The sequence below is a fragment of the Rhinopithecus roxellana genome, chromosome 13, assembly GCF_007565055.1.
Source record: "Rhinopithecus roxellana isolate Shanxi Qingling chromosome 13, ASM756505v1, whole genome shotgun sequence".
Lineage (NCBI taxonomy): Eukaryota > Metazoa > Chordata > Mammalia > Primates > Cercopithecidae > Rhinopithecus > Rhinopithecus roxellana.
In genome coordinates, this window is record NC_044561.1 from 133,384,560 (window position 1) to 133,408,734 (window position 24,175).

General features: G+C 48.9%; 1 protein-coding gene across 1 annotated transcript in view; it reads right to left on the reverse strand.

The window, feature by feature from the left end:
- Positions 1–2,369: 2,369 nt before the first annotated feature.
- Positions 2,370–24,175, reverse strand: part of UPB1 (beta-ureidopropionase 1) — a 34,138-nt gene continuing 12,332 nt past the window's right edge. Inside the window, exons 4-10 of the mRNA XM_010376309.1 lie at positions 18,445–18,539; positions 15,802–15,963; positions 13,903–14,072; positions 8,612–8,693; positions 7,053–7,095; positions 5,199–5,353; positions 2,370–3,242 (exon numbers count right to left, since the gene is read on the reverse strand). Of these exons, the coding sequence (XP_010374611.1) occupies positions 3,159–3,242; positions 5,199–5,353; positions 7,053–7,095; positions 8,612–8,693; positions 13,903–14,072; positions 15,802–15,963; positions 18,445–18,539 (791 nt within the window). The 3' untranslated portion in view covers positions 2,370–3,158. The remainder of the gene's footprint in view (positions 3,243–5,198; positions 5,354–7,052; positions 7,096–8,611; positions 8,694–13,902; positions 14,073–15,801; positions 15,964–18,444; positions 18,540–24,175) is intronic.

Below are 24,175 nucleotides of genomic sequence, written 5' to 3' on the forward strand. Positions count from 1 at the left end.
TAGTTTTGTTCCATTGTGATGGGAAAATACACTTTTATGACTTTAATCTTTAAATTCACTGAGTCTTTTTTGTGGTCTAATATGTGGTCTGGTCTATATTTAATAATGCCTTAGCCCTTTTCTTTTTTTCTATTATTAATTTTGTTTTTAATTTTATAGAGACAAGGTCTCTGTTGCCCAGGCTGGTCTTGAACTCCTGAGCTCAAGCGATCCCTCTGCCTCAGCCTCTCAAAGTGCTGGGATTACAGATGTGAGCCACTGTGCACAGCCTCCTTTTTTTCTTTTGGGCACACTGAAGTTCAGCTATTCCACCCCAGATTCCAGCAATAAAGCCGTAGCCTGGCAGGAAGGTGGCCTGCCAGAACTGAGAATTTCTAGGGAGAAATTCTTGAGCCCAGCCACCTGTCATCTTACCGGTGAGAAAACTGAGGGGTCAGAAGGCGTCATCCAAGATTACAGGGACCCACGGGCCTACCGGCCATGTACACTGAACCATTGCAATTTCTTGTCTGAGAGACTGCCCCGTGACATCAGCAATGATCACAAGGAAACAAAAACCTCCACCACAGATTCATTCAAATGTTTACTGAGCATCTACATGTTCCAGGGGTGATTTAAACCCTGAAATGACCCTGCCTGTGCAGGGCCTGCCTACTCTAAGATGGGCCTGACTGTTCTGTTTCCAGGCAATGAGAGTTGTAGATAATCAAAGAGTTGTGGTGCATTTATTCATGCCTATTTCACAAATGCACCAATTTGTCACCTAAGCTGGCTTGTGTATTAGGTTGATTACACCCTCTTTCTAGAAACCAAAGACACTAAGTTTTATTTTATTTATTTATTTATTTTTGACAGTCTCACTCTGTCGCCAAGCTGGAGTGCAGTGGTGCGATCTCAGCTCGCAGCAACCTCCGCCTCCCAGGTTCAAGCGATTCTCTTGCCTCAGCCTCCCAAGTACCTGGGACTACAGACGTGTGCTACCACGCGCAGCTAATTTTTGTATTTTTAGTAGAGATGGGATTTCACCACGTTGGCCAGGATGGTCTCCATCTCTTGACCTTGTGATCCGCCTGCCTTGGCTGACACTAAGGTTTTGAAAGCTAAAGCACCAGGCAAAAAAAGCTCACCGTGTCTGTGGGACTGGATTTATTATTATTATTATTTTTAAAGGTACAAGGAGGGCCATTAGGTAAAGTGAAAACCTGCAGCACAGAGAGTTCAAGGAAGTTACTGCAGAGCTGTGGCCAGGCAGCTCCATCAGGGTTTCTCATCCCTGGTGGCTGTCCAGGAGTACCATAGCCCTGCCATGCAGGTTTCCATATGATACAGCTGCTGGGCCAGTGAAGGGATGAGACTGCCTTCTCTGATTTGGGAGCAGTAAGCGGGTAATTACAGAATCTCGACCCCACCCCCCAACTCGATACTCTGGTCAACTGCTGTTTGAGATTTGGCAGGTTGGGGTCTTGCTGTGTTGTGCAAGGACAGGGCTAAATAGGCGCTGCACTGAAAACTGCCAAGGGGCTCCCTGGCCCATCTAATCTGTCTTTTACCACTGTCTTGACATAAAACAGGAATATGGTCCCTTTCTTTTTTTTCTTTTTTCTTTTTTTTGGAGACAGGCTCTCACTCTGTTGCCCAGGCTGGAGCACAGTGGCGTGATCTCGGCTCACTGCAGCCTTTGCCTCCCGGATTCAAGCAATTCTCATACCTCAGCCTCCTGAGTAGCTGAGATTATAGGCACGCGCCACCATGCCCAGCTAATTTTTGTATTTTTAGTAGAGATGAGGTTTTACCATGTTGGCCAGGCTGGTCTTGAACTCCTGACCTCAAGTGATCCACCCGCCTTGGTCTCCCAAAGTGCTGGGATCACAGGCATGAGCCACCGCCCCTGGCCCCGTTCCATTGGACAGATGTAAAAACCAGGGTGTAGAGAGGTGAGTAATCTGATGTGTAAAACGGAGCTCAACCACGTTGGCAGAACTAGCAGAATTAGTAGGTGATGGATAGAGATATAAAAGGATTTACTGCAACAAATGACCTTCTATGATGATGGAATCTGGTCAGGCAAGTCTGATGTACACAGGACAAGCCATCAGAAAGGGCAGGCTGGAACTCTGGGCACAGGCTGATGGCTGGCCTCGCACATAAATTACTATTGCTGCACCATGCCGTGGACTACCAACTACCCTCTTGACCCTGACTTTATGGAAATAGAGTCATTAATGCCTTTAAGTTCATTCAAACTAGGGAAGAATTCTAAAAAATCCAGAACCAATGCAGAAAACTCATCTTTAAAATTCTATTTGTCTAGAACCACTTCTTGCACCAAAATCTGTATCAGTCAGATTCAACTAGAGAAGCAGAACCAGTAGGGCATATATTGAGATTTATTGCAAGGAATTGACTTCAGTGATTGTAGGAGTGGCTAGTCATGTCTAAACTCTGTAAGACAGGCTATCAGGAAGGGCAGGCTGTCAGGAACTCTCACCAAGTGCTGGGCTGCTGTCTACAGGCAGAATTTCTTCCTCAGGGCAGCCCTTAGCTCTGCTCTTTAGGCCTTTTGACTGATCAAGTCAGGCTGACCCAGATTATCTGAGATAATCTCACTTACTTAGTCGACTGGGAATGGACTTTTGTCATATCTACAAAATACCTTCACAGCAATACCTAGATTAGTGTCTGACTGAATTACTCGGGACTGTAGTCTAGCTAAGCCGACACATCCAAAGACCATCCCACTCACCACAGCCTTGCTGTAGGCTCAGGGTCTCTGGATCAGCCTTCAACCTCTTCCCACTGGTGTACAGGATGGACAGCATCATCTGCCTAACCTCAAATCTACCTGCACAAGCAGTACCTGGGCTTTTTTTTTTCAGTTGAGGTAAAAGTCACATAACTGAAACATTCTAAAGTACACAAATTCACTGGCATTTAGTACATTCACCTCTACCTAGTCCCCAAACATTTCCAATACCCCAGAATTAAACCCCTTATCCATTAAGAAGTCACTCCCCAAGCCACCCTCCCCCTGCCTGGGGATTTTAAAGCCAAGCTGGACAATGTTATTGGGGATAACTTGGACGTGTTAAGCCTGCCATGCTTGCTAATCCACTGGGGCGGAGGTGTCTTCCTCACCCCAAGGCAGGCACTGAAGCCAGCTACTCTTTCACGATGGTGGGTCTGTAGTTGGGCTTGACAGCTTCAGCGAGCTCCCGTGCGTACATCTCATACCTGCCCGTCATCTGAAAGCAAAACAGATGTACTTTTGTACTTTAGAGGTTCTGGCTTTATAAATCCCCATCGCTTACACGCCACCACCTCTCGCCACTGGAGGGCAGTCACGGGACAGGAATGCATCAGGAAGGCTCGTTGACAGTGACCTCTTGGCACTGATTCTGGTACTGTGGCAAAGTTCACAGATGCCACGATGACTCATACAGCCCAGTCTTGGCTGCTGTGACCTCTTCGACCTGTCTATCTGGAAGGTGTGGTCTGCTGAGGCAAGAGGGAGAAGGGGAGTCCCGTGGTCCTGTTGCTCCCCAGAAGAGCAGCCTACAGCCCAGAGAGGAGTGACCTGCTCCAGGTCATCAGCCAGTTGTAGAAAAGGCTGGGATTTGAACCAGGGGCTCCTGGATGGGTCTGGAGTTCTGTCTACTCCATGTGGCATCTCATCATGGATACAGAGCCTAGTGGGGTTGGAAAGCCCACCCAGGGTGCTTACACCCAGCACATACTCCCTCCCTCCCTCCTTTCCCAAGGTGGACTACTCCCATAAAGCCTTGACAGGAGCTCATGCCCATTACCAAAGTTGGGAAGGCTTCTGCTTCTAAGAAGTGTCTAATGAGAAAACATTTGGTTTACTGCTCCTGGGATACTTATTAAAAAGAGTTGGCCAGCATTCTTGACTCCGATTTCTGATTTGGGTGGAATCCTACATTCATCCTAGTTGCCCAGGAAGAGGAGAGAGAGGTCAGGAGACTCTCTCATGCCCAACACCTTGTGTGTCTGACAAGGATCCGAGACTGAGGAACCCATGCTCAGAAAACAGGATCAAGACCAAAAAAGCCCATGTCTGGGTGGATTAGAGGCCCTGGTGGTCTCTCAGTCACACCGGGGAAAGTCAGTTATAACAATGGACATTTATTTGCTATACGATTTGCTTATAAAAGGTGGCTGAGGCAGGGCACAGTGGCTTGTATCTATAATCCTGATATTTTGGGAGCCCGAGGTGAGAGGATTGCTTGAAGCCAAGAGTTCAAGACCAGCCTGGGCAACATAATGAGACTCAGTCTCTATAAAAAATTTAAAAATTAGCTGCATATGGTAGTGGTGCATGTCTATAGTCCCATTTACTCGGGAGGCTGAGATGGGAGGACAGCTTGAGCCCAGGAGGTCAAGGATGCCATGATCAATGGTTGTGCCATATGGTCCAGCCTAGATGACAGAGCCAAGACCTTGTCTCCGTGCCCCCTATTCCACCAAAAAAAAGGAAAGGGGGTGTTGAGTTGGTGGAAATACTTTCAGACACTAATACAGCAAACTCTGAAGCTGTGAGCCCTTCTAGGGTGGAGTCCCATCCCAGGAGGGCAGACACCTCCATTCCTCTGACTCCTGACATCACAGGGCATTAGGTGTCAAAGCCAGCATGTGACCTTCGAGTTAACCCCCTTATTTTACAACTGGGAGTACTAAGGCTTGGGAGCAGAAGGGGCTTAATTAAGGTGACCAAGGAAGGAAGGTTGTGGCAGAGCCACTAGATTCCATTTCTCTGCATGACCCATTTCCTGCTATCGTCAAGGCCTAGACTGCAGGGACTGGCCACACGCAGAACCAGACATGCACATTTATCTTGTGATAAGTGCAAATGCCTGGAAAGGAAAAAGGATTAGAGGAGCCAATCCATTCTATTCCCTGGACAAATGAAATTGAGATTAATTTGTCTGAAGGCACCCAGAATCTAAATCAGATGAGAGGAGAATTTATCGCAGCCTGCTGCCTGTACATTGTTTGACCCAACTGTTCCTCCCAGGAGCCAACAAAGAGGCAGAGATTCAGCCCTCAGCTCATACAGAGACCTCGGGTGGGAGCTGGTACCTCATGCTGCCATGGGCAACCCCACAACAGCAGTTCCCAGCCCTGAGAGCAGGATGAGGGCCAAAGCAGAGGAGGAGGCAACAACAGGGGTCCTGGGGACCTACCTTGAAGTTCCAGACATCATTCACCTGCTGGCAGAGGTTTAGGTCGAGCTTAGCAACCAGCAGTCCATCCTGGCTACGGGACAGCCCAGGAGTCCGGCTGCCATCAGGGGCTGCCACATAGCTCGAGCCATAGAAGTAGCCAAAGTCCTGGTGAGCTTTAAAGGAGCAAAGAAACACATCTGTGAGCTTGTGTAGATGCACTGTGGGCTCCGCAGAGGGTCAGGCACCTTCAGGCAGGCCCAGGACATGGGGTCCATGCCATTACAGGCGTGAGCCACTGCGTCTGGCTTTTTTTTTGGGGGGGGGGGAACAGAGTCTCACTCTGTCACCCAGGCTGCAGTACAGTGGCACAATCTCAGCTCACTGCAACCTCTGCCTCCTTGTTCAAGCTATTCTCGTGCCCCAGCCTCCTGAGTAGCTGGAATTACAGGTGTGTGCCAGCCTGCCCTGCTAAGGGGCAAAATGCTGAGGCCCAAAAGGCCTATCTCTCACCTCAGGCCTGAAGGCCCAGCAGATTGCTGCAAATGGCCCCCTTATGCTGCTCCCCTTTGCCCCTGGGGAAATGTCTAAATGTCACCCTCCTGAGAGGTGTCGCTCCCACCCACAGCCTAAGGAAATCAGAAAGTCACACTCTGGGGGCTTCCTATGAGGGCCCCCACAGTGAGCTGGAGGCTCTGCCTTCATCTGCCTGCCACCTGCATCACCCTCACCCTCCCTCCAGGCCTTGGTCCCTTCACCAGTTAGGGAGGACTAGCAGCCACCTCACACATATGTAAGGAGCAGGTGGGGCTGGGCAGGGCCTAGCATGGTCCAGATGCAGCAGGCACCCAGTGGATGCTCATTCCCCTGCTCTTTCTGCATCTCTATTTACAGTAACTAGGATCAGGGATTCCAGAAGGAAAACAGATCCGCTCAGAACCTTTCGGTTTTTTTTTTTTTTTTTTTTTTTTTTCTTTTTGAGATGGAGTTCCGCTCCTGTTGCCCAGGTTGGAGTGTGATGGTGCGATCTCGGCTCACCACAATCTCCACTTTCCAGGTTCAAGCGATTCTCCTGCCTCAGCCTCCCGAGTAGCTGGGATTATAGGCGCGGGCCACCATGCCCAGCTAATTTTTTTTTTTTTTTTTTTTTTTTTTTTTTTTTTAGTAGAGACTGAGTTTCTCCATGTTGGCCAAGCTGGTCTTGAACTCCCAACCTCAGGTGATCCACCCGCCTTGGCCTCCCAAAGTACTGGGATTACAGGCATGAGCCACCATGCCCGACCCCCTTCCGGCTTTCTAGAGGACACTCTGAGCTAGTTCAGATACCTCCTTGGTGAGGGAGGCAGTCCCTACCTCCCTCATTCTTGGCCAGAGACATGGGAAAGGAGTCTTTAGGGTTCTTAGCAGAGGTGAGGTGGTATGTGCCCTTGGATCAAAACAAGCCATAGACTCTAGAAACCCAGAGGCATCCATGCCAATGCCCTGTGGCATCTGTACAGCTGGTTTGGGCAAGGGGAGGGGGGACAAGGACAAAGAAAAATGGAGAGGGAGATCCACAGGCTGAATGAGAGCCCCTCTCCCTTTCAGAGAGCTCACAAAGGATCCCCCACATTCTCTCAGTTCATCTTCACACCAGTCCCGGGGAATGGATGGAGTCCAACCCACTCCTCAAGCCCAGGACTGCCTATCCACACCCCAGTCACAGCCTGATTCCCACACTGCAGGCAATAAAGCAGAGAGGAGTTGGCACCTCCTCCTAGGTGCCAGGCACACAGACATGATCTATGTGGCAGATCCTGACCGGAGGAAGCAGACAGAGAAGGGGAGAAGAAGGCCCACTCCTCAACTGCAGCCACCATGGTTCATGAGACATACCTTTCTTTCCGTCTCCTGAGGTAAACTCGTTCGGGAAGTGCTCCTGTGAAATAAGACCAAGGTAAGAGGAACCTATAGGTGGCACCACCACTACACTCATTCCAGCTCACTCAGTCAGAGGAGCAGGGCAATCAGGCCAAGAGGTGAGTCAGCCGGGAAACAGTTAAGGCGAGCTGGAATGGTCTGTACTCACCCGGCAATTAAGCGCTTATTAAACACCCCTGCTGAACAGCCAGCCCTGGGCCAGAGGGGAATTTGACAAGCAGGGTAAAAACCTGGACGGTGCCTTTGGGGAGTTTATAATCTGAGACAAGAGAAAGACACTGGGCACAGACTGGTCCTCAGGGCTGTGGGCACCTGAGGCTGGCCTGAAGTAATTAAAAACCCCGGGCCAGGGTCTGTGAAGGCAGTGGGCGGGTACACATACTGCTTTCAGTATTTCCCCCAAAGCCTAATGGAAACTGTACATCAACCTGTGATGGGGTTACACAGGCTAACTAAAACATCAGGTTTCTTTTATTTTCATTTATTTTATTATTTATTTTGGAGACAGAGTTTCATTTTTGTTGCTCAGGCTGGAGTGCAATGACGTGACCTTGGCTCACTGCAACCTCCATCTTCCCAGTTCAATCAGTTCTCCTGCCTCAGCCTCCCTAGTAGCTGGGATTACAGGCACCTACCACCACATCCGGCTAATTTTTTGTATTTTCAGTAGAGACAGGGTTTCTCCATGTTGGCCAGGCTGGTCTCAAACTCCTGACCTGAGGTGATCCACCTGTCTCAGTCTCCCAAAGTGCTGGGATTACAGGCGTGAGCCACTGCATCTGGCTTTTTTGGGGGGCGGGGGGAACAGAGTCTCACTCTGTCACCCGGGCTGCAGTGCAGTAGCGTGATCTCGGCTCACTGCAACCTCTGCCTCCTCATTCAAGCTATTCTCATGCCCCAGCCTCCTGAGTAGCTGGAGTTACAGGTGCATGCCAGCCTGCCCCGCTAATTTTTATATTTTTAGTAGAGACAGGATTTTGCCACATTGGCCAGGCTGGTCTCAAACTTCTGACCTCAGGTGATCTGCCAGCCTCGGCTTCCCAAAGTGCTGGGATTACAGGCATGAGCCACCACACCCAGCCAAAACATCAGGTTTCTTTATGCTGCTAGAAGTCAGATCGACTTAGTGTGGAAACCTTGGTTATCTCAGACTGAAAAGATCCTCTGATTAGAGTTTGATATCTGATTAATAAGGATGAGGAAGAGATATAATAAGCGCATTCTGTTTGGCAGTCAAAACTGTTTAGTGTATGGGGTCAAGGGGGAAAATACACTGGACATTTGGACGTGACAGGGTGAGAACTGCCATGTCAAAGATCTTTTCAAAATGGCTTCAGCCAAATACAAAAACAGAAAAAACAGGAGGACAGAGAGATCTTGAAAAAGTAACAGACCAAGCCAGTTTTACCCCTTTCCAGACCCTAGGATTTGTGGATGTGTGCAGAGGGAACGTGGTGTCCCCACCAGGGCCACCAGGGGGCGGCTCCTCCCCCCAGCCAGACCTCAGGACTTACGGTGCCCACGCGATTGATGGCGCAGGTGAAGCAGTGATTGGCAATGGCTGCGTTTCTGGCCTCTATGGGCCACAGGGACTCGCTGTAAGAGAAGACCAAGAGGAACCAGGTTGCCGACTTTCCAGCCAGACTCAGTGGATGCTCAGCCCTGAGCTCGGCCTGGCTGCAGGCTTTCCTGGGCCGGTGGTGGGGACAGCCAGGAGACTCACTGGTCACACCCCAAACCTGCAAGCAGGCCAGCCTGTCCTCAGCACCTTGCCCTGGCCTGAACAGCCTCTGGGAAGGGGCTGCTGCAGGCATAAGCCACGTGGCTGTGCTCTGTCAGAATTGGCAGCCCTGGATCAAATCCTCATCCTGAGCCTCAGTTTCCTTTTCTGAAATGTCCTCAAAGGAAGACTATGAAGACTGAATGACCATGCAGGTGAAGATCCAAGTGGTAGGAGTTCCATAACCACCACTTCCCGCCTCGATCCCTTCTCCTGGAACCCACCTGCTGGGCTGGGCAGAACCTCTCCAGGTGAATGCCAGAAGGGAGCCAGGGGCCTGGCGGACTTGTCAGGGCCTGTGAGGGCTGAGCGCAGGCTCTACCTACCCTACCCTAACTCTCCTACCCTGCTGTTCTGCCTTACAAGGCAATCTCCAAAGTGGGAGATTTCAGGGCCAGTAAACAAGAAAGGAACTTAGGTAATAGGATAAAGGGTCAGATTCAGCAGCAGGGTCACCTCCTCCAAGCTGGAACATTTCCCAGTGACCTCCCAGTTCCCTCTTCTGAACCCTGAGTCTCTAAGTAAAGGCTTCCTGGTTCTCTTACTGGCCAGGGCGGGAGTGGCCCAGGAGGGAGGCACCCCACAGGCTTGGCTGAGCTGTGGGCCTTCTTCACTCCAGCACCTGCAAAGGGAGAGTGCAATGGGAGACATGGCCCCAACCAGAGATCCTGTCCTTCTCTGGCCCGCCAACTAAGATGTGACGTGGAATCTAGTGGGCCTTCTTGTTGCCAATTATCTTTTGTCTGAGTAACATCTTTAAGACCCTGGATTGAGGCTGGGCACAGTGGTTCATGACTGTAATCCCAGCACTTTGGGGGGCCGAGGTGGGTGGATCACGAGGTCGGGAGATTGAGACCATCCTGGCTAACACAGTGATACCCCGTCTCTACTAAAAATACAAAAAAAATTAGCCAGGTGTGGTGGCGGGCACCTATAGTCCCAGCTACTCGGGGGGCTGAGGCAGGAGCATGGCGTGAACCCGGGAGGTGGAGCTTGCAGTGAGCCGAGATCGTGCCACTGTACTCCAGCCTGGGTGACAGAGCAAGACTCCGTCTCAGAGAAAAAAAAAAAAAAGACTCTGGATTGAGAGGAGTAATGCCCACTTAGAAACACTGTGTGACTGGGAGCAAAATGCCCTGGAATCTTCCTTCCTGACAGCATGCACCTGGTTTAAACCAGGGAGGAGGTGGAGGGGGTGGGTGCTTGTCACAAGCCTAATTCTCAGGAGGATTCACAAGTCTGAAAAAATGAAAAATCACAGGCTTGATTGAGGGGACTCATTTTGCTGCTTTTTTCCCCCAGCTGCTAAGCCAAGCTGACAAAACTTTTCAGAAATGATTTTTACAGAAACACACCAGTAAATGACATTTTCAGGAATTAAATAGACACTTGCAGGGCAATTGCCATAAACATCTTAGTTGCAGTTCTCCAGGGAGGTGTTCTGTGTAGGACCCAAACCCACAGCTGGCAATAAAATTTATGCTCTCAAAGCCACCAGGGGAAAGGAAGCTGGGATGAGTGAGAGCCCAGTGTGTGTAGGAATCATGAAGTCTGATGGGGGAGTGGGGACGTTTGCCGTATTTCCAGTGCAGTATACACAAATCCCTAAAAATAATCGCAGTGGGAAGGTAAGATGCAGCAAGAGGACAGGATGGTGACTTGCCAGTGAATGTACACAGGTAGTAGAAATCTTTGGTCACCCAAGCCGTAAGGGACACATCCTTATAGGATTATGAGGATAACCTAATCAAAAGCACTCAGACACTACTGTGTACTTAGAACTGTGGGACTAAAAAATGAATGAGGACACCCTGCTGACCCACGTGTGTGCGTGCACATGTGTATGTCTGTCTCTGATACAGGTGGCAGAAGGTGCCAGAAAAGGGGATGGATGGTTCTGGATGCTGTGATCCAATGCTGGTGGGGATTTGCCCAGCATTGTGCTGAAAAACACTATCAATTCCATCATTCATCATTTTAAGAAAACCACCCAGGATCCTACCATCCTAATAAACCACCTGTTGCCTTTTATCCACACTCTATGACTATCCTTGTCCATAGGCAAACTTTTTTTTTTTTCTTTTTTTTTTCCAAGAGTTCTGACCACAGCCTGAACATGTCTTTTTCTTGCTCACAGGCTTTCGTCACTTTGCATTACCTTCATCATGACTCTTTTTAGTGGCTGTACAATAACCTGTGGAAGAGGTGGGCTGCAATGTACTTAGCCCAGACACTTCTCCCGCTGTCAGCTTTTCCGTTATTGTAAAGTAAGCTGTTGTGAGCACCTTCACATGCATTGCCTTTCCCTCCTATTTTTTTTTTTTCCGTCTTGCTCTGTCACCCACGCTGGAGTGCAGTGGTGCAATCTCAGCTCACTACAACCTCTACCTCCTAGGTTCAAGCGATTCTCCTACCTCAGCCTCCCAAGTAGTTGGGACTACAGGCACCGGCCACCATGCCCAGCAAATTTTTGTATTTTTAGTAGATATGAGGTTTCACCATGTTGGCCAGGCTGTCTCAAACTCCTGCCCTCAAGTGATCTGCCAGACTTGGCCTCCCAAAGGGTTGGGATTACAGACGTGAGCCACTGTGCCTGGCCTTCCCTCCTCTTTTAGACTGTTTCTTCAGGCTACAATTCTAGGAATATCATTATCAGGCCAAAGGGCATGAGCATTTTAGGAGCTCAGGAAATATACTGCTTTCCAAAAGACCTGTTAGTTTTTACTGCCAGCCCCACCACAGCCTGGAAAGCCAAGGGTTGGATGATTCTTGGCTGAGGAAAGAAAAATCAATCATTTTTAATAAGCCTAATAGGCTGCTGAGGACATAGCAATTATATGCATATTGCACTGGGGTGCTTCTGTTTGCCTAACTGGAGCTAATAAAAGCCCGAGATAGCAGGGTCAGGGAGGGCCCTCTGCACACAAGGCGAGGAGCCATCTGAATCCATGGCCACAACTTTGCCTGCCCTGGCCCAGAAGCCAGATGCCCTAGTGCTTCGGGTTCCTCTAGGGACCCCAGTGGAGAGATGGAGCTTGCCAAGTGTCTTACCCAGAGCCAGCAGAGGAGGCTGCTCCAGGGGGTGGCCCCACAGTTCTGCCCAGGCCTGGTAGCTGGATGACCAGTAATAACTCTACTGACGACCACCAATGAATGCTCGTGGTATTCTGGCCACCATGAGACTCCAGTATGTTCTCTGAGGGAAGATGGAGGCCTGATTTTCCCCTTCTACCCAACAGTACCCCACCTGGACATGGACCAGATCTCCAGGTACATGGGCAGGGTGGTAGATCTGAGGTAACAGATGAGGGGTTGCGTTCTGGCTCCAGAAGGAACCTGCTATGCAAATAAATGTTGAATGCGGAGGGGATGTTACTCTTGAGAAAGGGGCACTATATGAAAAGAAAAGGTAAATGTCACACCCTGACGTTTAGAAGAAATTCAGCTGAAAGTAGGCTGGGGGCAGTGGCTCATGCCCGTAACCCCAGCACTTTGGGAGACCAAATCATGAGGTCAGGAGATCGAGACCATCCTGGCTAACACGGTGAAACCCCGTCTCTACTAAAAATACAAAAAAATTAGCCAGACGTGGTGGCGGGCGCCCGTAGTCCCAGCTACTCAGAAGGCTGAGGCAGGAGAATGGCGTGAACCCGGGAGGCGGAGCTTGTAGTGAGCCAAGATTGCACCAGTGCACCCCAGCCTGGGCGACAGAGTGAGACTCTGTCTCAAAGAAAAAAAGAAAAAGAAGAAATTAAACTGAAATTTAGTCAAGAATGAAGACAAGAGAGATAGGAGAAGGCTGGCAGAGACTCAAAGCTGCCCACCCATGGCAGGACAGGGCACACCCGTCCTGCAGGGGACACCGGCAGCCAAGACCACAGAAAGTGAAAGCCAGCACCTCCTGCTGCAGGAACCCTGCTTGGAAGGAAGTGAGTTGGGGAGAAAAGTATTTGCACATAAATTCCTAGAGTTCTGTTACTTGCAGTGATGCAAAACTGGAAACCACCCAAATGCTCAGCCTTTGTGGAAGAGAGAGGCAGCAGCATAGTCATGCAATCAGATCAGCTTGCGGGATGCCCCTCCTAAATGAGGGGCCCCAGGGGTGGGGTACTGCCCAGCTCTCCAGCTTCCAGGGCCACCCTCCCCTCATCCCCCAACCCTGCCTTGACAAGGGCAGTTCTATCTGTTTAGGGGTGAGGCTAACACCAAAACACTTGTTATGTATTACAAAAATTAAATCCTTCTCTGGTTAAAGACAAATTTCCTTGACTGATCTCCAACTCCCTCATTTGTGGCTTCTCTTGTCCAGATGTCTGCCCTACCTGTGCAGGATGCTGCAGATGTGAGGACTAGGAATCCACAGTCCCCCAACCAGGAGCCAATGCTGGCTAGGCACCTACTGTGCTCCAAGGACTTAGATGTGGGTTTTGTTTTTTATATTTTTTTGAGACGGAGTCTCGCTCTGTCACCAGGCTGGAGTGCGGTGGTGCCATCTTGGCTCACTGCAACCTCTGCCTCCCAAGTACAAGTGATTCTCCTGCCTCAGCCTCCCGAGTAGCTGGGACTACAGGCGCACACCACCATGCCTGGCTAATTTTTGTATTTTTAGTAGAGACAGGGTTTCACCACGTTGGCTAGGCTGGTCTCAAACTCCTAACCTCAAGTGATCCACCTGCCTCAGCCTCCTGAAGTGCTACGATTACAGGTGTGAGCCACTGAGCCCAGCCCAATGTGGGGCTTTCTGAAGCTCCCTGGTGACTATAGGGAAAGGGGGGAATTATTTTCATCTCAGTGTTCAGAATCACAGCAGAGGTTGGTATTTTACTGTAGATTAGCTCTTGCTGCGGGTGGGGGATTGCTCATTGCCATCTTGAGGATTCTTTTCACTGAAAAGCTGGTCATATGTACGACACACAATCCTGGTGGCTGCGTCTGCCTGCTGCCACCTTGGAGCTCCACAGACCAGCCTTGGGCTTCAGCTGGCTGGGCCCCAGGAAGCCCCCCAGACCCCACCAACTGAATGACCTTAATGCTCCAATGGTGGCCGAGGGATTGAAGATGATCTCAGCCCCGTTGATGCTGTACATAAGCCAGTTGAGGGGGTGGTGCCGCCCGTAGCAAATGTTCACCGAGATCCTTCCAAACTGCGTCTGGAACACAGGGTGGCCCAGGTTTCCCTCCATGTAGTAAGTTGACTGAAAAGCAAAGGGCCATACATGATGCCTCTGACCTTTAAGATTTCCCTTTTCTTAGACTCGGCAGAGAAACTGAAACATCACCAATGGTCCAGAGGTGATTACACTCCTGAGTGTGACTCTAAGTTCCAGAATTTCAATAGGATAAAAACAAAACACACACACAAAAAAAAACCCCTGACACCAAATAAGCCAGCCCCCGGGGGAAATCACAGTGGCTTAAGCATTTGCCCAGTCTCCTTTCTGACATGTCAAAAAATCCCCACAACGACGTTCCACACTATTTCAAACTCTGGTGAGGTTTCAATCACGGTCCAACTCAAGGCTCAGGTTTGGTCGGTGTTAACACGAGTTGGTCAATGCCCTCAGCAACCATACACCATCATATAGAACAGTGGAGCCCCAGGGACCTGGAGCACATCTAAGCAACTCTCTCCCTGGTCAGAGTAGAAAGCTGTTTCCTGAGGGGGCATAGCTCACCCAAATGATTAAAGCCAAAGCTTCTAGTAGAACCACACCCTGAAAGCACACCTTCTCCATTCTGCCTAGGGTTAAGGAGGTCCCTGTGGGGCAGGCGGACCAGACCCCATTCTCCCATCCCTGCCTCTCTGTCTGTTCCTAAGGGTACCAGGGCAGGGACACTGTCCTGGACAGCACTGAGGGAAGCTAGAGGGCAAATCAAGGTCCCAAACAGATCTGCTCCGGGAGCCTTCCACCTCCTCCTGACTCTGGCCATCAAAATTGGCCATGGTCAGGCAGCAACCAGGATGTGTGTACGTGGTGAACACTGGAGCAGATCCTGCTGTGCTGAGACAAGCCCTGTGCTATCTGCAGGGAGCTAAAGATTAATCCCAGGGCAAACAGGTGAGGGGTGCGTCTTTCCACCCCACCTCCAGCTGTTACTGAGAAACACTGGGCTCTTCTTTCTCCCTGGGAAACCTCCTCTAGCTCTGCAGGCCATTTCTTGTCTGCCTGACCAGCCTGAGAATGGCCAGGATCACCACAATCATGGAGTGAGAACTGGGGACATCACATCCTGAACAACTGTATAACGGCAAATCAAGTTCAGATTTAATATCTTAGGCATTAGGCAGAGCTCATTTCCCTCCTTCAAACATCCACCTGCTCCCGTCTTACCCACCTAGGGGTTGGCATTAACCAACAAAAATGGCCCCCCCAACTTGTGCCCTGATCACGGGCACATGAAACTTCACATAATGCACACTACACAGACGTGCACATTTTCCCACTGTCACCTGACACACAAACATGGGCCACCTCAGACCCCCCATAAGTCACAGACAAGGAATGCCACGCTCCAAACCAAACAAGGACAGGGCTGTGGCGTGCTAGGCTCTGAGCCTGAAGGGGGCCATGGGAATCATTTCATGTTTGTGCAATATTTATTTTTGGTTTTAATTTATATACCACTTACTTCAAAGAATTCAGGAGGCCAAATCAGGCTGTATTAAAAAAATATATGCCCCATTGTGCTAAAGGTGTTTGGGACTCCTCTGAGAGTCCCGCCTGAATCCGGTCTGCCTGTGTGATATAGAGCAATGTCGGGTAACCCTCTGAATACCGCAGCCACACACTGTGCTCCAGTGGAGTGTGCATGACATGGAGTATGATCCTGCACAGAACTTCCCCATGGAAAGTCCCACAGAGATCTACAACACACAGAGGGGCAAGTGAGCAGGGCTGGTTATTCATCTTATGGGTGGCTCACCTCATTGAAATCACCCACTCTGGGGATGTGGTTTTTCCTGGTCTTTCCCAGGACTGCTCCGGAATTGGAGATCACCACGGCTGTATTCCACAAAACGTCCCCATGCTCGCTGTCTCGTTCCAGGATGGGAGACACCACCACCATGTCATGGTTCTTCGCCAGCTGGAAAAATGATAAATATAGCAGAGTCCCACTTTCAAACCAATTGTTGTTTTTTTATTGAAGAAGAATTTAATGATCCTACTAAATCATTAGGCTTGGGTCAAAGCAATCACTTGCATTTGTTGTTTGGAACACTAAATACCCTGATGTCCATGCTTTGCTAAATAAGAATCACATTGTCCTGTGCACAGTTGGTGGTATAGTAAAATGGTGCAGCTGCTCTGGAAAACCATATGGGAGTTCCTCAAAAAATTAAACAAGAATTACCATTTGATCTGGCAATCCTAATCCTGGGTATATATCCAAAAGGATTGAAAGCAGGGTCTCAAAGAGATTTGCAAACGCATATTCATTGCAGCATTATTCACAATAGCAAAGAGGTGGGAGCAACCCAAGTGCCCATCAATGGGTGAATGGATAAACGAAACGTGGCACAGCCATACAATGGAGTATCATCCAGCCTTAGATGCCATGGTTCTATGTTACACATGGATGAACCTTGACGATATTATGCTAAATAAAACAAGCCAGTCCCCAAAAGACAAATACTGTATGATTCCACTTGTGTAAGGTATTTAGAGTAGTCAAATTCACAGAAATGGAAAGTACAATATTAATAGAATGGTGGTTGCCAGGGACTGGGGGAACGGGGAGCTATTGTTTAACGAGATAGAGTCAGATTTGCAAGATGCAAAAGTTCTGCAGATCTGCACAACGTGAATATACTTTACACTACTGAACTGTACACTTAAAAATGGTTAAAATGGTACTATATATACATATATATCACCACTTTAAAAGAGAGTAAAAAGAATAATCAAACTTTTTTTTTTTTTTTTTTTTTGAGACGGAGTCTCGCTCTGTCTCCCGGGCTGGAGTGCAGTGGCCAGATCTCAGCTCACTGCAAGCTCCGCCTCCCAGGTTCACGCCATTCTCCTGCCTCAGCCTCCCAAGTAGCTGGGACTACAGGCACCCGCCACCTCGCCCGGCTAGTTTTTTGTATTTTTTAGTAGAGACGGGGTTTCACCGTGTTAGCCAGGATGGTCTCGATCTCCTGACCTCGTGATCCGCCCATCTCGGCCTCCCAAAGTGCTGGGATTACAGGCTTGAGCCACCGCGCCCGGCCTCAAACTTCTTATCTATACCAAAAATAAATTTCTTTGGCATCAAATTCCTTTTGTCTCAAGTAAGAACATCAATCCCTGGTGACCACAGGATGAGCAGCCCAGCGGGTCATTTGTCCTCTACTCTAATTAGCCATCATGATCTCTGGCCTTAACAGGACAGGGGATAGGCATGCTCCGAAGGCAACACTAGGAGCCACGCTAAGGGCAGCCTCAGGTCCCTGTGGAAGCAGAGTGTCTCTGGCACCGGCTCTCTTTCACCCCCTTCCTCCAGCCCTGGCTCAGGCTTATCATCTGCAAAAGTCCCCTAACCAGTCTCCTTCCTCTTTTTTCCATAGCAAGAAATCAACAACCTGGTGAATGAGAGATTTTTTTCCTCTACAGCCTAAGAACACCGATATTTGGAATCACAACTGAGTATTGATAAAGTCACCATGATTATAGCTCTGCTCCAAAAGCCCCTAAGTATATGTATAAAACCTGAAAGAGAATACAAAGAAATGAAAAGAGTTCTTTTGTTAGAGGTGAAAATAAGGATAAATGACCATTCGTCACCTCATGGGTTTTCTGGTAACAGTTTTATTAAGATATAATTCACACAGCATAAGATTCACTTTAAGATTGGTCAAGTACAGTAGTGAGAGGTGGGAAAAAGCAGAACAAGGAGTCGCTCTTTTGAAGTGTGCAATTCAGTAGTATTCAGGATATTCACAGAGTTGTCCAGCCTTCACCACCATCTAATTTTAGAAGATTTTCATCACCCTAAATGGAAACTTTGTACCCATTAGCAGTCACTCCCTTCCTCCCTCACCCCCAGCCTCTAGCCACCACTAATCTGCTTTCTGTCTCTATGGATTTGCCTATTCTGGACAGTTTATATAAATGGGATCATACGACATATATTATGAGGTTTTAATGAAGAAAAATCAAAACCAATTTGTACGCTGATGAGACACAGGCCATGCATCGAAGCTTCTGTGACTCAAGCAAACTGCAGTGCAGCATGCAGAGCTCTGAATGAGGAACTGGCTTCTCTGGTCCCTGAATGCCAGCTCTGCCACTTGCCAGCTGCGGGACTTGCTACAAAAGTCACCTCCGACCACCCTCCCTGGGCTGCAGCTCCCTTGCCTGAAAACGCTACTAATGGCCCCTCTGGAGCCTTACACTCTCCAATTTTAAGAGTACGCTAAAAAAAAAAAAAAAAAGTGGCAAATAGTCTTATCTAATCTCATCTAGCAAAACAAGCACCAAACAGGCGCATTTTCCATGGTGAAAGGCCAAACCCAGCAGCTGTGGTCATGCTCTGTGACTTGCACATATTTGGCAGCTGCTGCCAGAGGCGCAGTTAATGTCCTACCTTCTGACAGAATCTGGTGGTGGGCCCGTCCTCTGCTGACTCAGCAAATTCTGTCCAAGGCAGCTTCTCTCTTGTACAGAAGGCAAAGGGCATAGCTATAAATAGGAGAAAAGGCAGAACTATATCCAACATGCACAGCCTCTGAGGGGGGCTCCTCAGCCCAGCAGCAGGTGGTCACTGCATGAGAATACAGTCTCAGGAGTACCACGGCCTGGCTTCCGGGTCCTGTTCCTGGCTGTGGGCACTAGGCAGCCCTTACCTCTGGGCTTCATGGCAAAACAAGGGGCTGGGCCAAATGTCTTTCCTAAAGTCTTTTTTTTTTTTTTTTTTTTTTTTAAGACAGAGTCTTGGCCGGGCGCGGTGGCTCAAGCCTGTAATCCCAGCACTTTGGGAGGCCGAGATGGGCGGATCACGAGGTCAGGAGATCGAGACCATCCTGGCTAACACGGTGAAACCCCGTCTCTACTAAAAAATACAAAAAACTAGCCGGGCGAGGTGGCGGGTGCCTGTGGTCCCAGCCGCTCGGGAGGCTGAGGCAGGAGAATGGCGTGAACCCGGGAGGCGGAGCTTGCAGTGAGCTGAGATCCGGCTACTGCACTCCAGCCCGGGCGACACAGTGAGACTCCGTCTCAAAAAAAAAAAAAAAAGACAGAGTCTTGCTCTGTCGCCCAGGCTGGAGTGCAGTGGCGCAATCTCGGCTCACTGAAAGCTCCGCCTCCCGGGTTCACGCCATTCTCCTGCCTCAGCCTCCCGAGTAGCTGGGACTACAGACGCCCACCACCTCACCCGGCTAATTTTTTTGTATTTTTAGTAGAGACGGGGTTTCACCATGTTCGCCAGGATGGTCTCGATCTCCTGACCTCGTGATCCGCTCGCCTTGGCCTCCCAAAGTGCTGGGATTACAGGCGTGAGCCACCGCGCCCGGCCTCCCAAAGTCTTAAAAACAATTGCACCAGGGATTTGAACAGATATTTGCACACTCATGTTTATAGGAACATTATTCACAATAGCCAAAAGATGGAAACAACCCAAGTGTCTTATCAACAGATGAACTGATAGGTAAAATGTGGTGTATATACACACAATGGAGTAGTACTCAGCCCTCTTAAAAAGGGAAGACATTCTGATACATGCTTACAAGGATGAACCTTTAAGAATATGCTAAGATACAAAACAAATGTTGTGGGAGTCTACTCATAGGAGGTATTTAGAGTAGTCAAATTCTTTTTTTTTTTTTTTGAGACAGAGTTTTTGCTCTTGTTGCCCAGGCCAGAGTACAATGGCACAATCTTGGCTCACTGCAACCTCCCCCTCCCAGGTTCAAGCCATTCTCCTGCCTCAGCCTTCCCAAGTAGCTGGGATTACAGGCATGCGCCACCATGACCAGCTAATTTCGTATTTTTAGTAGAGATGGGGTTTTTCCACGTTGGTCAGGCTGGAACTCCCGACCTCAGGTGATCCACCCGCCTCAGCCTTCCAAAGTGCTGGGATTACAGGTGTGAGCCACCACACTCGGCCTAGAGTAATCAAATTCTTAATGACAGAAAGTAGAATAGCTGTCAGAGGTCAGAAGAGGGGATAATTGGGAGTTACTGTTTAATGGGTAGGGGTGTCCAATTGTGAATGATGAGAAAAGTTCTGGAGATCACGATGATGATGGTTGCACAACAACATGAATGTATTTAATGCCACAGACTATACACTTAAAAATGGTTAAAATGGTAAATATTGTTATGTATATCTATATGCCACACACACAAAAAGTTTTAAATTGCCAAAGTTCCCAACCAGTAGATGTCCTGCTGTTGGCCAATCTGCAGGGTGGCAGGAGCTCCATTAACTCCTTGGGGAAAATATCAGAAGGCCACTGGGGATGACACTGGGACCCTCCCTCTTCCTAGTGACAAGGAGGTTTCTTCAGAAATAGAAAAAGCTACTCATTAATGATCCCACAAAAAGTTTGGGAACCACTGAACAGGATGAACATTTGCAAGGATTAATGCTCTTATTCTCATGATCCCTGGCCAGGCCCCACCAGGGCGCTAATTTGGTAGAAAATTTCATTCAATTCATTGGTTTTTGTTTGACTTTTTTTTTTTTCTCCAAACAGTAGGTACATAGACACAGAGTAACAGTTCAAAGATGCCGGTCATCTCCATGCACACCAGGTTCAGAGCAGTCTCCTATGCAAGGGACAGAGGGAAATCCGCTGGGGTGGGCCTTTGGGACCTTTGGCTGTGTGCCCAATGCTGCTCTACAGCCCAGCCACACATGGATATCTGCAGCGCGTGGAGTTACCTTTAGTACCTGCCAGTCTGCTGGTGTGAACGGTGCCTCACTGTGACTAAATGTCTTCCATATCCCCAGTGAGGCCGAGTCCTTCACCACACATTCACCAGCCAGTCTGGATTCCTTTCCCTACATTTTTTTGTTCATACCCTTTGCCTATTTCCTCCTGGGCTATTTGTCTTTTTTTTTTTTTTTTTTTTTTTTTTTGAGACGGAGTCTCGCTCTGCCGCCCAGGCTGGAGTGCAGTGGCCGGATCTCAGCTCACTGCAAGCTCCGCCTCCTGGGTTTACGCCATTCTCCTGCCTCAGCCTCCCGAGTAGCTGGGACTACAGGCGCCCGCCACCTCGCCCGGCTAGTTTTTTTTTTGTAATTTTTTTTTTAGTAGAGACGGGGTTTCACCATGTTAGCCAGGATGGTCTTGATCTCCTGACCTCGTGATCCGCCCGTCTCGGCCTCCCAAAGTGCTGGGATTACAGGCTTGAGCCACCGCGCCCGGCCGCTATTCGTCTTTTTCTTTCTCGATCTGGAGAACTGAATTCCTTGTCTGGACTAATTCAGTATACTCTGTAGATCTCCCACCTCACAATAGTCCAAGTCCATTTCTTTCTTTTTCTTTCTTTCTTTTCTTTCTTCTTTTTCTCTTTCTTCTTTTCTTTCTTTTCTTTCTCTCTTTCTTTCTTTCTTTTCTTTCTTTTCGAGATAGAGTCTTGTTCTTGTTGCCAGGCTGGAGTGCAACGGCGCGATCTCGGCTATGGGAGACATTTACTCACAGTGAGGCACGGTTCACACCAGCAGACTGGCAGGTACTAAAGGTAACTCCACACGCTGCAGATATCCACATGTGGCTGGGCTGTAGAGCAGCACTGGGAACATAGCCAAAGGTTCCAAGGGCCCACCCCAGCGGATTTCCCTCTGTCGTTGGTTATATTGGGAGGCTGGAGGAGGTGGGGTCTGATTTGCATAGGGCCCAGGGGATTGGTTTGACCAGGTGCGACATTCAAGTAGCCTGCAAAAAACCTAGCCCTCCCACCTTAGTCCTTTAATATGCAAATGTGAGCTGAGCTGCCATGATGTCCTGAACATGTGTGAGTTATCTGGAGGTGGTCATGATACTTGGCACAGGTGGTGACAAGGAGAAGAGGACAGGAACCGCCATGTTGGCCATGTTGGGTGGACCTAGTTTCCAATTGCTTGCATTTGCATATCAAAGCTTGCTGGCATGGCTCTTTAAGCCGCCTGTTCGGTTAGAAAAGAAATGGTTCAGGGGTTGCTTCTTATTACAGGAAAATTTCCACTGAGAACCTTTACTCCTTTTACTCCTTTCTAGTTGCCTAAAAATTATTTCTTTATAACTCTTGTATTTATAATAGGCAGCTCATCTCCAACATCCCTAAGCAGGTGTCACCCCCTTTATTTCACAGAGAAGGAAGAGAAGCCTCAGCCTCTCAATTCCTTCCAGTCCCAGGAAGCCTGGTCCTAAGAGCACCACAGTAAATATCCCGCCAATGGCACCACCACCACCTTGCCAAGCAGGCGGTAGGCACTGCCAGCAACAGCCCTGGGGGCCTTGGTACCACGCTCAAGGCTCCCCAGGCTCGCCTTCTGTGAAGAGAGATGAATTATTTTAAGGAAGCCAACAGAAAAGCTGTTGAAAACAAAAATGCTCCTTAATGACCATTAATTCTCAGCTTTCAGAGCATTAGGAGTGAGTCAATTGCCCCCAGAGAATAAACGGCTTCTTTTCCTGTTTACACAACCACTCTAATGTAAACACACTTTCAAAAGAAGGATGTGAAAGGGGGGTTGGGTGAGGCTGGCTGCAAAGTCCCAACTACAGTTCTTCAACTTAGAGGGGACAGGATTCCACATGCATTGACCCAACACCTGGCCCTCAGGCACTGCCAGCCTAGAGGGAAGGAGATGAATTAGAACCTGGTGCGGCCACAAAACCTGGCAGTACAGAGTGGTCAGCTTTGCCTGGCGGAGTCCCCAGGGCCCCACAAAGGAGGGGTACCTGTGCTAGACTTTGATAAATGAAGGGGAGTTCCAGATCCAAGAAAGGGAAGATGTTAGTTCAACTACCCAGTCAATACTAATGTGTAGTGCCTGTCATGCACCAGGGATTATTCTTGCCACTAAAGACGAAACAGGGGTGGGTGGAGAGTTGGGAAAAACAAACATAGGTACTATCTTCATGAAGCTCATGGTCTAATGAAGAGTGAGAGTACGAAGGTAACAAAAAATAGGAAAACGACGTGAACTTCTGGGACACAGACACATGTTTTTTCCTGAAACCCTATCAACATGACAGGAAAGCAATGTTCATGCAAAGGCATATACCCACAAGGACCGGGCACTGAGGGAGGGGAAACAGGAAGGCAGAGAGATGCAGGCAAATCTCTCAGCAGATTAGAGAAAACAGAGTCCGCTAGCAGTAGAGAAGGTCTCCGGCTTATCCAAAGCTCAGGACCCAGGGGCACCAGGTACCTCTGAAGGTGGGGAAGCAGGGAAGGATGATAAACAAGGACTGGTCAAAGGTCTATTTAAGAAGCAGTTAAGGGCCGGGCGCAATGGCTCACGTCGGTAATCCCAGCACTGTGGGAGGCCAAGGTGGGAGGATTGCTTGGGCCCAGGAATTTGAGACCTGCCTGGGCAACACAGTGAGATCTCATCTTTCCAAAAAAAAAAAAAAAAAAATTCAAGAAAATTAGCCAGGTGTGGTAGCATGCATCTATGGTCCCAGCTACTCGGGAGGCTGGGACAGGAGGATTGCTTGATCCTGGGAGGTCGAGGCTGCAGTGAGCTGTGATTGCACCACCGTACTGCAGCCTCAGTAATAGAGTAAGACCATGTACCAAAAAAAAAAAAAAAAAAAAGGCCGGGCGCGGTGGCTCAAGCCTGTAATCCCAGCACTTTGGGAGGCCGAGACGGGCGGATCACAAGGTCAGGAAATCAAGACCATCCTGGCTAACACGGTGAAACCCCGTCTCTACTAAAAAATACAAAAACCTAGCTGGGTGAGGTGGCGGGCGCCTGTAGTCCCAGCTACTCGGGAGGCTGAGGCAGGAGAATGGCGTGAACCCGGGAGGCAGAGCTTGCAGTGAGCTGAGATCTGGCCACTGCACTCCAGGCTGGGTGACAGAGCAAGACTCCGTCTCAAAAAAAAAAAAAAAAAAAAAAAAGGAGGAAATACACAACAAAATTAGGATACTAGTTCAGGGTTCCCATATCCTAATAGTAGGACTGTCTAGAAAGAGAAAAAAGAGGAGAAAATAATGAATGAATGAAATAATGCAAGAAAATTTCCTAGAGCGTCAGAATCCAAGTTTCTAGACTAAAAGAACCCACTAAGTACCAAGAGTGGATTAAAATAGATATGCACAATGGAGTATCATTATGAAATTGTAGAGTAGTGGTGAAAAAGAGAAACTCCTCCAGTCTT